The sequence below is a fragment of the Propithecus coquereli genome, unplaced genomic scaffold (assembly GCF_000956105.1).
Source record: "Propithecus coquereli isolate 6110/MARCELLA unplaced genomic scaffold, Pcoq_1.0 Scaffold785, whole genome shotgun sequence".
NCBI lineage: Eukaryota > Metazoa > Chordata > Mammalia > Primates > Indriidae > Propithecus > Propithecus coquereli.
This window is the reverse complement of record NW_012154007.1, coordinates 1,491,494-1,507,705: the sequence shown is the minus strand read 5'-3', so window position 1 is coordinate 1,507,705 and position 16,212 is coordinate 1,491,494. Positions and strand designations below refer to the sequence as shown.

Genomic DNA, 16,212 nt, shown 5'->3' with positions numbered 1-16,212 from the left:
TTTTTTTTTTTAAGACAGAATCTTGCTCTGTCACCTGGCTAGAGTAGAGTAGTGTCATCGTAGCTCACAGCAACCTGAAACTCCCGGACTCAAGGGATCCTCCTGCTTCAGCCTCCCCAGTAGCTGGGACTACAGGTGCCACTGCACCCAGCTAATTTTTCCATTTTCAGTAGAGATGGGGTCTTGTTCTTGTTCAGACTGGTCTCCAACGCCTGGGCTCAAGCGATCCTCCCACCTCAGCCTCCCAGCACGCTAGGATCACAGGCTTGAGCCTGAACCACGGTGCCCCGCCAGCGTATAGTGCTTTGTTCTGCAAACACAGCGCTAGAACACAGCAAGCCCTTACACCAGCCACCTTCATTAAGAAGACGAATGTCAGTGCATATTACTTTGTGACATGCAGAGACATGCGGCCAGTGTCATAAATGGGACATCCCTGACCTGTGACACACACAGGCATGTTCTGGAGGGTTTCTCGCTTACTCATTGGCTTACTTATATATTTATTCATTCATTCATTCATTTATTGGCGGTAATATATTTTTCCTTCATTTTTAAAAAATTGAGATAAAATTCACAACATGAAGTTCACCACACACGCGATCGATTTTAAAGAGAAGAGGTCGGGGCAGGGAAGAGAGTCAGCAGAGTCCCTCCCTGAGGAAGGGAGTTTGCGTTTTGGTGCCTGCTGTGTGCTAGGTGCGTCCCTGCGTCAGCTCCGTGATTACCACAGTCCTGGTGGGAGGCCTTCGTCCTTGCCTGGCCAGGGGGCGGGAGACAGGGCTTAACAACAGGCCTGTCGATTTGCAAAGCCAAACCGTGTCAAAGCAGGGCTGCCCCGGGGATTCCATGAGGTGCGTGGAGGTGAGTCACCCCTTCCTCCAGCACCATGTGTTCCCAGCTTCTTCCTCAACACAGCGCTCCTGCGGCATCCTAGGGCACCCTGAGTTCTGCAGACCCGGCGAGGCTCGCGGGGCAGGAGGAGCGTGCAGATGCTCTCACAGGCTTGGCATTTAGGGTAGGGGCAGCCATCCATGTGTTTGGGGGATCACATCTCTTCAGGTAGGGAAGTGGAAGCCGCCTTGGGGACCCTTCCCCAGCCTAGAGCCCGCACTAACACAGCAGCCCGTCTGCTGACACCCAGTCCGGGGCTCTTTCCAGGTTTCAACAAAACACCAAAGGCCAAAGGGACTTCCAGCATCGTTCGCTAATGCCAGCGATGTGCCCAGAATCCTTGTCCCAAAGCCTGCTGGGGTCTGGGCTCCATGGCCGGTGCTGCGTGTCTGCAGTCAGGGTTTGCCCGTCAAAGTGAACTCAGATCTGACTCCGCCTTTCCTTGCCAGTGGGGACTTGCAGGTCACGGGCAGCGGCCACTGTCCCTACAGCACAGCCCAGAAGGCAGTGGGCAAGGACAACTTCACTCTGATCCCCGAGGGCGTCAATGGGATCGAGGAGCGGATGACCGTCATCTGGGACAAGGCAGTGGTAAGGTGTCACCATCTCTCCTCTCAGGAACTCCTAGGAACACGCCGCCTGGCCCATCGGAGCCAAAGCGCTGTGCACTGTCGGTTCTCAAATCTTCCTTTGGCACTCGGAGGCGGAAGTGGACGCACCGGCAGGGCACACGAGGGGCCGCGTGACTCTGCGAAAGCAGGGCTGAAGTCCCGTCCAGTCCTCTGCGCTCACAGAGGCCACAGTTTCACTTCATGCTTTAAGAATGAAAATGTTTTGTTTGGTTGTGAACCACATCTTAGTTCATGTGGAGATGGCTTTTGTGCATGTGTGTGTGCAGGCACGTGCGTGTGCCCAGTTTTGGGTGTTCAGTGGGAAGCGAGAATGCTCGTTGCAAAGGGAGCCGCAGGCCACACGCTGATCACTGACCCGAAGCCAGAGGACACACCTCTGCAGGGCTGATTCCCTCTCCCTGACGAGGCTAGGCCCTTGTGCACGCTGAGGCTGGCGTGTTTTCAGCTGGGGAGGGGGAGACTCCACACCCTGCGGGGGCTCCAGCCGGCAGGCCGACACCATGCCCGTCGCCCCTCCGCCCGGCCCTGTTAGAGATGCTGTTCTCATCAGTGGGTTTTGCCTTCAGGCTACTGGCAAAATGGACGAGAACCAGTTTGTTGCCGTCACCAGCACCAATGCAGCCAAGATCTTTAACCTGTACCCAAGAAAAGGGCGGATTGCTGTGGGCTCGGACGCCGATGTGGTCATCTGGGACCCGGACAAGGTGAAGACCATAACGGCCAAAAGCCACAAGTCGGTGAGTCCTGGCCTGTCCATGGTGCTTGGCGAGATGACGCTTGCTTTGTAATCATTTTAGAAGGCTCAGATTAAAAATGATTTGTGAATTTTACAACCAGAATGTGATCTGATATCTAGCCTGGTTCAAGTTTCTCCTCCAGTTGGAGAGAATGGGCAAGGGCTTTGAGCAGGCCCAGCTGAGCCGCTGCTGTGCCCTCACCTGCTCACCCTCCTCTCCTCCCCTCTCCCTTCTCCCCTTTCTCCCTTCTCTCTTCTTTCCCCTCTCCCCCCCACCTCTGCCCCCTGCCTCTGTGGCTCCTGCCCACAGACACACGCATTCTCAGCCACCTGACGCTGCTCACAATTCCCCGTAGTAAGCCACAGGGCTCAGAGAGGGGAAGTGTTAGGCCCAAGGTTCTTTCCTCAGTTTAATTATCAAGCTGGAGAGGATTTGATCTGGCATACCAGAAACCTGCCACTTGACTGTGGCCAGCTGCTAACAGTAAGACAGGAAGGAGTGGCCCTGAGCACACGAGGGTGCATGTTCTTCCACGTTCCACGCCCCGGCCTGCAACTGTGGGTGTGTCTGCCTTGTATCTTCTGTGCCCTTGATTTCTGCACCCAGCCTGCAAACCCACCAAAGATACGGAGATGGCACAAGATACCTTTGCCTCCCTTAAGGGCTTGCTTCGGCACCCACTCTGCACACCTGCGGTGGTCTTGGGTCCAGATTAACATTCACACTGGCAGATACAAGAGGCCACCACCTGGTCTCTGGCTCTGCGAAAGGATGCAGGCCGGAAGCAGAGCTTGTGCACAGTGTTGACCTGTAGTGGGTGTCCTCTCAGCCCCTGGGGGCGCTCACTGGTGAGGCATGTATGGTGACAGGACACCAAGCGCAAGGAAGTCCGATAAGAAAGCCGCAGGAACTACTCGTAGCAGCCAGGAGCTTGGCTCTGGGTCCCTGCTCGGCCATAAGAGATGTGGCCTGGAGAGCAGAGGTCTAAGTAGCTGTTCACTGTCCTTGTCCAGCTCGCCAGTTTGGGATCATCCGTATGATAAACAATGCTCCTAGCCACACTGTGGCTTCCTACCTCCCCCATCTCCAGGGAACAGGGTCAGGAGGGGACAAGCCCGAGGCTGTCCTCCTGCACAGAAAGGCTGATGCTGTTCCCTGCGTGCACAGTTCAGCGGGGCATGCGATTATGGGGCCCATCACTGCGAGTGCTGTGACATGCGCGTGTGCCATGTGGGCTCTGTGAACACAGGCGAGGCGACAGGAGAATGTTTGAGAAGGTCTTACACATGAGTGGGCGTCTTAGTCTGTTTAGTGGTGCTGTAACAGAATCCCACAGACTGGGTAATTTGTAAAGAAAAGACGTTTATCTGGCTCACATTTCTGGAGGCTGGGAAGTCCAATCACCTGCTGACGATGCCGCCTCTTGCTACCATCAAGACGGCGGCTAAACGCCAGCAGGAGTTCTGGGGCCTGCGCCACTGCCTCTTGCTCCCAAGGTGGTCCAGTCAGCTACTCAGAGGCCGCCTGCCGAGCACGCAAAAGGAGCAGCCCGGCACGTAGCCCTCTCGGTCCTCGCCGCTTCCGCGTGCAGTCGGGGGCCTGCCGCTTCCGCGCTCAGGAGCCGCGTGGTCGGCCAGATGCTGTTTTGTGGTTACTGTGTGCTTCGTAGTCTCTGTGTGTTGCCTTGTTTATCCTCATGGCGCTTGTCTAGCCAGTCCGTGGTGTTCGCAAGCAGGGACACGCCGTGGAAGCTCCTGCAGCCACCCCAGCCGAGCGCCACTCACTGGGTTGTTCCAGCAGCAGAAACGTCTTCCCTGAGTTCTGGAGGCGAGAAGCTGGAAGTCAGGCAGGGCTCAGCAGGGCCAGGCTCCTTGCGAAGGCGCCGAGGAAGGAGGGTTCCAGGCCCTCTCAGCGCGGGGTCCCCGCGATCCTTGGCGTGCGGGTGCAACTCCGGCCTCCGCCTCTGTCATCACAGGTGCTCTCCTCTGTGTCCTGTCACCTTGCAGGGGTGCCAGTCATTGGATTTCGGGCCCGCCATACCTTAGTGGGACCTCGTCTTAACTAATGACACCTGCAAAAACCTTATTTTCAAATAAGGTCACATTCCGAGGTCTCGGACACGTCTTTCTGGGGCACACAGTTCGGCCTGCAGCGATAGGTAACGCGCCTGCGGTTGCGAGCTGAGAGGTCGTTGTCTTCAGGTTGAACTCATGGCATCATCCCCTCTCCGCGTGGGGCCAGACTGGAATCCTTTCCACAGCAGCAGGAGGGCAATTTAGGGCAGCATGAGGCAGGCTGGGCCAAAGTTTGATTTTCTCTGTCCAAAGCAATGCCATTCACATACTGCAGGAAAGTAATTGTTTTCAGAACAGGGATTAAGAAATGCTGTATTATTAATGCCTATTTTTATAAGTTTTTAAAATCATTACCTTTCTTTTAACATTCCTTATATAGGGAGAGATCATTTCTTATATATTGATCAATGATTAAATTTTAAAATCTACTTTTCTGTAAAAAGAAAACAACTTTTATTTTTTTTACCTTAGTGGAAAACATATTTGCTTCCAAGTGCTGCATGGTAGGTATACACGTGTGTTTGTACATGCAGTGACAACTAGGTTTTTAGAACTTTTTTTATTGATAGATAATTCACATTCCATAAATGTCACGATTTTGTACAATGTAGTGGCTTTTAGTATATTGAGAAGGTTGTACAATCGTCACTGATTCCAGACCATTTTCTTTACCCCTCCAGAGAAATCCTGCCCCCACTAACAGCCAGTCCCCATCGCCCCGGCCCCCAGATCCTGTCAACACTAATCTACCTACCTTCTTTCTCTATGGACTTGCTTATTCTGGACATTTCACGTAAATGGAGTCATACAATATGTGGCCTTTTATGTCTGGCTGCTTTTACTTACAAACAGCATGATCCCCAAGAGGCAGCGTGGTCATACCAGCTTCCTTCTGTGGCTGAATAGACCACACTTTGTGCATTCACCAGGTGACCCACTAGCTTGCAAAGCGTTGTATGAAAGGAACTGGTAACAGCAGTCATCCCTGGGAGGGGATGAGGAAACTGGGTGGGGCTCATGGATAGAAGAGAAAAGAGGTATTCTTTAATCATAATTGTTGGTACTGTTTAAATTTTTTACATTGTTTGTGTATTGCTTTTGAGAAATGAAGTGATTGACTTTGAAAGTTCTACAGCCTTGTGAAATATAGTATGTGACATTTGTAACATAATCCGATTCTTGTAAGAATCCCCCAAGTTAGGAATTCCCCTGCAGCATGAATTTCCTTCAGGCAGGAGCAGGGCAGCAGGCCGGCCCTGGGCCGCGGGGCGGAGGGTTGGCCAGTTCCACCTGCACGTTGTACTGGCTTCCTGCCCCCTCCAGCACTCGCCATCCACACGTGTCCTTCAGCAAAGTGATAATCACTCCCCAGCGGGGCCACTCCAGGGGGACTCGGGAAGAATTAGATTAGCAAGTGCTAACGTGGAAAGCACGTGGTCTGCCTGGAGCCCGAGACGCAGCTGCCAGCAGAGAGGCCGGCACAGTGCTAACGGTCGTGTGCAGAAGATGGTTTGTCTGAGAACCCCAGTATATACCTAGAAATCATCAAAAACTGTAAGTGAATCTATTGGCTGGTTATAAATCAGTATAAAGAATTGGTAGCTTTTCAATGAAATAATTAAAAGCCACTTTGGAAAATAGAATGAAAATCAAAATCCTATTTCTAATAACAGTAAAAACCAAAGACTTACATAAATTCAAAGACTTTTATACTTAGAAGATTCAATATAGTGAGCATATCAGTTCTAATTTAATCTATAAATTCAATGTGATCCCATCAGAAAATTCAATAGGTTTATTTTTTTACCTAAGAAAGCGGAGCTCCTAGATGGTAAATGTGAGAACAGCCAAAATACTTCTGCACAAAGGGAAAACTAAGGGGAGAGCATGAGTGATCCCCAGTTATTAAAACATATTATAAAGCCACAGTAAACCAAACTGTTTGGCATGGGTACAAGAGGGAAGAGAGCCAAGAACTAGACTTACCACATGTGCTAATTTGATTTATAATAAAGGAGACAGTTAAAGTTAGTGAGGAAAAGCAGTTATTCAACCAGTTGTTGTAGGACACCTGGCTACTGTTACCACCAAACAAACTCAAAATGGATCAAAGATTGAGATGAAATAAAACTATGAACAGACTAGAATAAAACGTACATTAAAAAAAATCATCATTTTGAAGGAGAGAAGACCTTGCTAAACGTGACACAAAACTTAGAAATCACGAAGGAAAAGATTGATCTATTTGACTATTGACTACATAAAAATTAAACAAAATCATCCTCTGTATGGCAAAGAAAAAACAAGCAAAACAAAACAAAGCAACTTTATATAGAGTTCTAAAGACAGAGGACAAGGGGTAAAGGGAGTGTTTTCAACACACGTAACAAAGGATGCATTCTTTAACATTGCACATGTACTCAGAAATCAGTAAGAAAAATACCAAGACTCTAAGAAATGGAATAATGTGTAAAAACATAATTAACACAGTAAAAAATATAGAAATGGTGTGTGTTGATTTTAAAAGAGACCCAATCTCACTCATTAACAAATGCAGATAACAACCATGAGATGCTATTTTCACCGGTGCTGGCGACCGAGATCCAGGAGTCTCATATCCGTTCACTGTGAGTGGCCACCGGGTAACAGGTGCCGTAAGACTGCGGAGGCGGGCAAGCTCCTAGAGTGTCGCTGGGATCAGAAACTAGTGTTGCCTTTGTGGAGGGCAAATCTATCAAGATTGAAAATCCATTTACTCTTTGGTTCTAAACTCTGCATCTATAAACATGATCATGTGTGCAAATTGCATTTCAGCATTGTTTTTAGCAAAAGCACAGAAATGACCCACTTGTTTATCCTTGGGAACTGTGTGAATAAATGACAGGCATTCTCGTGACGAAATACGTGTAGCAGTTTAACCATGTACGTGTGCTAACATGGAACAATCTCTGAGGTAAGGAGAAGAGTTAAGGTGAAAACCGTCTGCAGGGAGTTACATATGTGTGGGATGATTCTTCATGCACAGAAAATACCTAGAGATACAGAAGAAACTCTTTAAGGCATTCGCCTCAGGCTGAGATAGCAGAGACACTTACCTTTTTATCGAATATCTTGTGTACCATTTTATTTCTTTCAATCGGGTGTCTGACCCACTTTTTAAATAATAAATAAAGAACAATTGACTAGCGGTAGTTAAAAACAGGGCCAAGTATTCACTTTAGGAATAACAAAAGAAATGTGTGTTTTAAAGGAAATGTCCTTTTGTCTTTTAGATTAACAAAAACACAAACAAATGGCATTACCTAACTTGTCAATAAGCAACAAGTGCTTTAAGAAAGCTCATATCCCTTGAGCCAGTAATTTGATTTTCGCAAACTATCCTAAAGACAGGATATTTTATTTAAACAGACACAAAAATGTGCAGTATAGTCCGAGTAGCTACGTCGCATCACCCCAGGGGACGCCTTTCACATGCGTGGTGGCCCAGAACAGCATTAATTTGATCAAGTAAAGCCCCCAGCAGCCTAAATGCCCGACAGTGAGGTGTTGCTTGTGCACACTGCGGAGCGCACCGTGGAATATTACACACCCCCGAGAAAGGTATTTCCCCCAAATGCTAGGAAATGGTGTTGGGCAAAGTCACTGTTGTGAATGATCCTGGGACGCACGGCGAAAGTGACGCTGGTGTTCTGGCCGGGCAGGCGGTCGAGTACAACATCTTCGAGGGCATGGAGTGCCACGGCTCCCCGCGGGTGGTCATCAGCCAGGGAAAGATCGTCTTCGAAGACGGAACTGTGAACGTCAGCAGGGGCGTGGGCCGCTTCATCCCTCGGAAGCCGTTCCCTGAACACCTCTACCAGCGCGTCAAAATCAGGAATAAGGTGAGTGGGTGCAGCGCGGCGGACCACAGCTGGCGCCTGTTCTCGGGGAGTCGGGGCCTGACGTGTACATAGCTCACGAATGTCACACCTGGGGGCCTCCCTTTCCTTGCCTGCTAAGTGGGCAGTGACACTGTCCTGCGCCCCTGTCTCAGGATGATAGCGAGCATCAGACGAGGTCAGGCAGGTTCTAGGGCTTTGCAAACTGTAAGGGGTTGTGCCCCAGAGGGGAAGGGAGGGTCGTGCCATCCTGTATCACCTCGTTTTGCAGGTCAGAACCCTAATGCTCAGAGCCGTGAAGAGCTTAATCGGAGTCATAGAGCTCGGAGACCCCTGGGCCCAGCCTTGTGATGGGGACAGATAACCTCTGGCGTCCTTGAGGGATGGCTCCCTTCAGAGCTGCCCCTGCCCGCCCCTCCCCTGCCGTTTCCACATCTGTCTTTCCTTTCTGTTCTGGAAGGGTCTTAGCACTGGCCCCAGGAGATCTGTCTGGCAGGGGCAGGCTCCGTCCTGTCTCTAGTGCAACTCAGAGGAGGGAGCTTCCCCACAGCTGAGATAAACACTCGCCTGTGGCCAGCTCCTTCCTGTCGCCACGGCAGCCTGCGTCCCACGTGGGACAGCTGATGCTGTTGGCCAGAAAGCCCAGCTCTGTGCGTGTGCATGTGTGTGCGTGTATGCACATGTGTATGTGTGTGCACGAGTATATGTTGTGTGTGCGTGTGTGTGTGTGTGTGGTCCCGCTCTTCTTGTGCTTCGTGATTGGCACCACCACCAATTTAGATGGTGAAGTCCAGAGACCGGCGTTCCTGGACTCCCAGTGCCCACTGGGATGCTCTGCGTCCGTGTGCTGCGGCCCCCGTGCAGCTCCCGGAAGGTGCAGCGCCGAGCTGTGCATCAGACGGGGAAGTGGTGGACGTGGAGCAGAAGCAAGGCAGGTCCGATAAGTGGCCGGGTTCAGCTGAGGGGCTGAGCGAGGACAGGGAACTCATGTACATCCCCGGGGGGGACACCCACTCAAGAGGCAGAAACATTCCTTGGCTGGCTTCATTCCTTCCAAATTGGTCTGAACCTGAGGCCTGTGGTTAAAAGTCAGCTTTCATGACAGCAGGTGCCTGATCTCAAATGCCAAGACATCAGTTTGCAGGAGCCAGAGGGCCAGGGGTCCCATGGCCCAGGACTCCTTCCTGCTGCCTGTGGGCAGAGGCCAAGCGCCAGGCCAGGTGAGGGAAGGACATGCACAGTGGGTGGGGGTGGAGACGTCAATCAAAGGACGTCACCCAGGAAGCCTGCTGTACAGGAGGGGGGAACTGGGGCTGGGGTCAGGAAGCAGAGCAGGAGGTGCAGAGAGGAGGGGCTCAGGGTACAGCAAGGACCCAGCTAGTCATGGAGCAGGGCTTCGGAGCCAGAGGAGGGCTGTCAACAGCATGTGTAGGTGCTGGGTCTTTGAACTTGGTGCTAAAATGAGCCTAGCTGCTATAGAGAGGGAGGAGCCCAGTGTGGGGTCAGGGTGCTATCACCTGCCGTAGAGGAGGGGGGAGCTGGGGCTGGGGTCAGGGTGCTATCACCTGCCGTAGAGGAGGGGGAGCTGGGGCTGGGGTCAGGGTGCTATCACCTGCCGTAGAGGAGGGGGAGCTGGGGCTGGGGTCAGGGTGCTATCACCTGCCGTAGAGGAGGGGGAGCTGGGGCTGGGGTCAGGGTGCTATCACCTGCCGTAGAGGAGGGGGAGCTGGGGCTGGGGTCAGGGTGCTATCACCTGCCGTAGAGGAGGGGGGAGCTGGGGCTGGGGTGAGAGTGCTGTCATTTTTCCATGGTGGGACCCTGTGCAGGGCCCTGGACACATGCTGTTCTCCAAGCCTGGAGCAGATGTCCTGCCCTTGGCCATCCTGTGGTCACTTGGGCTGCTGTTGGTAGTTTCCAGCAGGCTTTCCACCTCCCACCTGGAACCTCTGCCTCCAGGTTCTCTTTCCCCAGGCAGCCCCCTCTTTCCCCAGGCAGCCCCCTCCCCATGGGGTTGAGCCCCTGCACCCATGCCCTTCTTCCCGTCTTCCCACAGATCAGCTAAGGGGTGCTCCCTCACTGTCCCTGAGCCCTGCTGCCCACTTGTCACCCTCTCTGTACTGGGTTTTGTTTCTCCCTGTCTCACCTCCCCAGTCCTCCCTCCTTTCTGGAATCATTTTCCAAACAAGCTACCTGCCCCCAAATCCATGTCTCCCTGTGGCCTTCTGCAAGAACATAGGTGAAAACAGGCTGCCGGTCTGGGATTCAGAGGTCCTTTTGCGGGGTATGCAGTAGTGTCGGGGAAAGTGATTTCTTCTTGGAAATGAATTTGAGGTCTTCTTCTCTGTGTGTGTGTATGTGTGTGAGAGTATATATTTGTGGGGGGCAGTATATGTGTGCCTATCTGTGCAAGTGTTTGTACATGTGTGTATATCTTTATGTATGCATGTGTGTATATGTTTGGGTGTATATATTTGTATGTATATGTGTGTATGCCTGTATGCCTGTGTGAATATGTATGTATAATGCATGTATGCATGTGCATGTGTGTATGCTGGCATGTACGTGTTTTATGAGTGTGTGTATGCATGTGTGTGCATTAATGTGTTTGCATGTGAAGGCATGTGTGGTGTGTGTGTGTGTGAATGTGAATGTGTGGGTGCATGTGTATATGTGGGGGTGCATGTCTAAGTGCAGGTACACGTGATATATGTGTGCATGTGTGGTGTGTGGGGTACATGCATGTGTGTGTGTGAGGGGTGTGTGTGCATACATACATGCATATCCAAGGTGACCTCAGGTTTGTCTCTCACCCTCTGGGCTGTGCCCCATCTGGATGGAAAGGCACACATGCACGGTGTCGATCAGGCACCCTCTCCCTCCCTCCGTGTAGGTTTCTGGATTGCAAGGGGTTTCCAGGGGCATGTACGATGGTCCCGTGTACGAGGTGCCAGCTACACCCAAATATGCAACTCCTGCTCCTTCAGCCAAATCATCGCCTTCCAAACACCAGCCACCCCCCATCAGGAACCTCCACCAGTCCAACTTCAGCTTATCAGGTAGGAGCTGCAGCGGCCCTTGTGCAAGTGGACATGGAAGGGGGTGTGGGCCACTCTCCTGTCCTCCCGGGCGGGCGGAGTGGGCTGGGGCTGTCACCAAGTCAGGAGGGCGGGGTCCGTGTGTGTGGGGGGCAGCAGGTGATACTGACCTTGGTTTACAAAGAGTTGGCCCCACACTGGCCCTGTGCTCATCCTCTGCGCCTTGGGGACAGTTTCACACTCTTACCGGTGAGGGTAGACGTGGGGTGGTGGGGAGGACCCCGAGATGGCAGTAGCTGCCACTGGCCCGGTGTGTGCTCTGCACGTCTCCAGCCTGGCCGTCCAGTGCCTGTTGCCGGGCACGGTCACAGCCCACGAAAGCATTTATCCTCACAGCTCTGTGTGGAGAGGGGGATTACCCCTGTTTTTGAAAAGAGGAAACTGAGGCCCCCAGAAAATCAGAATACCAGGACTTGGTGCTCAACAAATGTGTGTCAACAAAGTCGCATGTTGGGTAACCCAGCAGACTCACCCAGGCCCCTGAGGCAGGTGCCTGCGGTTTCACCGGTGGCCAAGTGGGGGCAGGCACGTGCATGTTGGGAGCATGGCGGTGGCCTTTGTCCTGCAGGACATTTCAGGTACCAGCTACACCAGGCTGGGTGCTGGGAGTGCGGTGAGGACTGAGACGTGGGCGGGCAGCTCTCTGTCTAGCCTGGAATCAGCCAGCTTAATACTTTAGGCTTTGTGAGCTGAGAGGCGAAATCCAGGATGTCATATGAAATAGCCATTTGGTATGGCACGGTTTAAAAACGTAAAAACTATTCTCAGGTTATGGACTGTGCAAAAACAAATGATGGGCCAAATTTGGTCAAAGAACCATAGTTTGCCACATCCTGGTCGGAAAAGGCGATACGCTTAGCCAGAGAGTGGAAGGGACAGAGAGAGACAGAGGGTGAAATATCAACTTAAACTGTGGGGGTGGGGAGTCCATCACCCATTCGGGCGTGTCTGACTCGGTGCTTATGCAAAGGCCCTGGAACCGCCTGCCTCCCTTTCCATGAGCCTTTCCTGGAGCAGCTTCCAGTGTTTAAAGGTAACTGACATGCTTGCACAAAATGGACCCTAACTGCAACTCGAGAATCTCATCTGCTGCACAGTGAACAAAGCAGGGATTGGCGTCAATGCTGGGAAAAGCTGAGTGGGACGACACAAGCTCTCAAGGAGTTTGCAAACTGGCTCTCGATTCTCGAGTCACGCAGTGAAACACTGCACACTTGGAGTTAAACGTGTACAGCAGGTCCCTCCTAGTTATCCTAGAACAAGAACGACAGGGAAACGAAAAGCCTGTTAGCACCTCCCTGCCCCCCCACCCTTGTTCTCCCAGTTTCCCTCTCAGTCCTCTCAGCAGCCCACGGCTCGGCCCGGCCGGCCTTGAGGCAGTTTGACGGGTGTTTCCATTTGCTGCCAGCAGCATAGGTGCTTCGCTGTCAGCAACGACTGCACAGGTGCCCCTTTAAATACCTGTCTGACGCTGCACTACACAGACAAAGCACGATCTAGTGTCCCTTGGTTCGACAGGTATTTTCAAAGTACAGACATTTAACCAGCAAGGCACAGATGGTTGTGATGGAGAAATTAAGTGCCAGGCCTGATTCCTGATTCCTGGGCCTTTAGGAGGTTCCTGGATTACTGGGAAGACGAATTGTCTACAAGTGAGACCAGGGGAGAAGCACAGTCAGTGCCCTGGGCCACATCCTCAGTGGCTCACCCAGACTGCACGATGTCAGGGTCAGCAGGGGCTCATCCAGTCTGCTGCTCGTAGTTTTCAGAAAAGGAAATGAGGCCAAAGGGGTGGGGGGGTCTTATCCCAAATTGCCCAAGTGCAAGGCACGATTTGTACTAAAACCTGAGTCTCCACCTTTCAGCGTTGCCCATCCTTCATTGTTCACTCATTTAACAAATATTTATCGAGTGCCAGGCACTGGGCTTGCTGCTGGAATTTTAAACCTTCACAGACTGCAAGAGAATAATAAGATCAGAACGATGGTTGGCTTTGAAGATTTAAGACAAAAGTTGCCTCCTTCCCACTCCACACTCTTCTGCCCACTTCCGGGGGCGGGATCTGGCCTTGAGTCACTGACACGCACATGTGCACACTCATACACACACACCGTACACAGAATTCCTGTGGAGCGTGGGACACTACGTGTGAGAAGACGGACTTTGCGACAAACCAGTTCGGGCTTGAATTCTGCATTCGCCCCCCAACAGCTACGTCCCCCAAATTCTTCATCTATAAATTAGGAATAAAAACACCCTTTTTGTAGTAGTGTTGTGTGCTCTAAATCCAATAACAGCTGTCAAAGCACCACGTCTGTGTCTGCACACAGTAGGCGCTCAGTAAGTGTTTGCTCACCTGTCTCAGGAACATCAGATTCTGTTGGGAATTTGACAAGGAAGAGCACAAGGAGGTCAGGGGCGCGGGAGGGTGGCCCCAGGGCCTGAGGGCCACAGAGGAGAGCGGTGGGCTCTGCGGAGGTCCGGGGCTCCCAGAGGTGGTCCTGGGCTGAGTCCTGCCCCAGTGGGCACCCCGGGGAGCATTCAGAGACGGGCACAGCACCCTCCAAGGCAGGGCCCCCACAGCGTACACAGCCTTCAGGAGCAGCAGGAGGCACGGACGTGAACAGGTCTCACCCAGAAACGACCGGCCCTCTGTCTCTTTCAGGTGCCCAGATAGATGACAACAACCCCAGGCGTACCGGCCACCGAATCGTGGCGCCCCCCGGTGGCCGCTCCAACATCACCAGCCTCGGTTGAACGCAGATGCGCGATGAGCTAGAGTGAAGGATTCTGGGAATAATGTCCATTCCTTTTCCTGTCAGTGTTTTTGAAACCCACAGTTTTAGTTGGTACTGGTGGAGGGAGGGGGAAATCGAATGATGTTCTTTCCTTTTTTTGTTTAGGAAGAAGTGGTACTAGTGTGGTGTGTTTGCTTGGAAATTCCTTGCCCACAGTTGTGTGTTCACGCTGAGTTCACCTCGGAGCATGGTGTTTTCATTTCCCTTCCTAGTGAGCCGCAGGTTTTAGCATCGTCTTGTTCTGTCCCTTCCACTTCTAACTCCACTGGCTCCATGATTCTCCGAGTGGGGTTCCTTCGCACCCTTGTAGCTGTTCTAGGATAGTCGATGCATGTTGCTAGATTACGTGTGCAAGTCTGTGAGTGCGTCTGAGGGGACATTGCCAAGGACTGACGGAGACACGATGCCAAGACCTTCAGCCTTCAGGGGCAGTTCCAAAACTCTTAAAACGAAGATGTTTACTCGTCGTTCCCCCCAAGCCTATACTGAAAAGAAGCCAGCCCCGCCCCACCCCGACTGAGGTCTCCTGTGAGCTCTCCGGACAGCAGGGGACGCCTTCCACTTGGTTGCAGAGAAGCATCAGCCACGTCCTGTGTCAGAAACCCTGGTCTCTGTGGCACCTGTGACTCGCCATGCCGTCTTTCTGGTCTGTGTGTGCTCTTCCAGCCAGCTCTGGGCTTCAGGCCGAGCCGGGTTCACACTAAGAAAGGGGTCTCCCCGTCCCCGTCCAGGGCTGACCGCCATCTCCGAGGCGGCTGGCGGGGCAGTCATATTTTTAAAGTTTTGTACAAAGTTTTCCTTTGTAATCACCCCCATTTTTACTTAACAACCAACTTGTCGTGGCTCTTATTTCTGAATTCAAAGCTTGTGAAAAAATAAAGAAAATAAACTGCCCGCCGATCTGACTGGGGTGTTTTCATTTCGGTGGTGGTGTCTGGGTTGGGGCAGGCGCTTGGCTGTCCCCCAGCGTGATAACAGATGGCGGTGGCTGCTCCCTGAGGACTTGCTCTTGGCAGATCCTGGAGGGTGGGGAGGGAAGGAGGAGAGAGCCAGCCCGCGACCCCATGACCGCTGCAGGGTGAGGCCCCAGACCCTGATAGCCATGAGAAGCAGGAAGATGGCTGGTGGATGGGCTTCTGAGAAATGGGTTGGAATCCTGTGACTGTTCCCTGCGGTTCAGCCTTTCCTTGGTTCTTTCTTCTGGTGTCGTCTGATCACCTGCACTTCACGTTTCTTCCCTCCAGTCCCAGGAGCCAGATACGCATTAAAGGAGGATGAAAAACTCAGGCCAAGCTGCTTGCTTCCATTAGCTGTTAGTAGTAGCAGTGACGATGATGATGGTGTTGATGACACGGGCTGATATCTGTATACCACTTGGTATATATGCCAGGTGCTCTACGAGCTAGGGACTGCTGTCAACGCCACTTTACAAATGAGGAAACTGAGTCACAGAGAGGTCAATCTTGTCTAAGATCGCACAGGAAGTGGCAGAACCAGGCTTTGAAGCCAGAACCCAGGCAGTTTGCCTCAAAGTCCACAGACCCTCACTGCTGACAATGAGCTCTGTTGTCATTGAGGCAGATGGCTTTGGGTGGTCTGGTCCTACATCTCCTTGAAGGTTTTAGTGTGTTCCCCTCCTCTGCCCTTCAGCCTGGCCAGGACACCTTGGTTAAGGTCCAGAGATGTGTTGGCTGAGGGACACTTACAGACGTCCTCGAAACACAACTAAATATTGAGAAAGATCAAGAATGGATGGAAAGGATTTTTGATGTTCAGCCTTGGCCCATTTGGACTGTTAAAGGGCAGCACCGGAAACTTCCAGAAGAGTAAGTTAGGCACCCTGCTCTCTGCCTCCCACCTTAGTCCGTCGGGGCGGAAGTGGAGGCAGGGCAGCCCCTGCATGCTGTCTCTGAGTCCGACGGGGCCTTTGCCTGACTCCCAGGCCACAGCCAGCATCATCTGGAGCCCGCGTCCGACTTCAGGTCCCCCAGGACCTCCGAGAGGCACAGTCAGAGGGGGCGAGTCCTGGTCAGACAGACACATCTTAGCTCTTGGAGGCCGGGATGCAGCATTCCTTTTAAGGCATGTGATTTTCTTCCGTCT

The 16,212-nt window shown here is 52.2% G+C and overlaps 1 protein-coding gene across 4 annotated transcripts in view; it reads left to right on the top strand.

Annotated features, from left to right (window-relative positions):
- Positions 1–15,028, top strand: part of CRMP1 (collapsin response mediator protein 1) — a 66,849-nt gene extending 51,821 nt beyond the window's left edge. For 2 of the 4 annotated variants that reach the window (XM_012662851.1, XM_012662854.1), the window contains 5 exons: positions 1,344–1,485; positions 2,093–2,263; positions 8,040–8,219; positions 11,107–11,272; positions 13,977–15,028. In XM_012662851.1, coding sequence (XP_012518305.1) covers positions 1,344–1,485; positions 2,093–2,263; positions 8,040–8,219; positions 11,107–11,272; positions 13,977–14,068 — 751 coding nt within the window. In that variant the 3' untranslated portion in view covers positions 14,069–15,028. The remainder of the gene's footprint in view (positions 1–1,343; positions 1,486–2,092; positions 2,264–8,039; positions 8,220–11,106; positions 11,273–13,976) is intronic. The other 2 variants (XM_012662853.1, XM_012662852.1) reach the window with 2 other exon arrangements.
- The last annotated feature ends 1,184 nt before the right edge of the window (positions 15,029–16,212 follow it).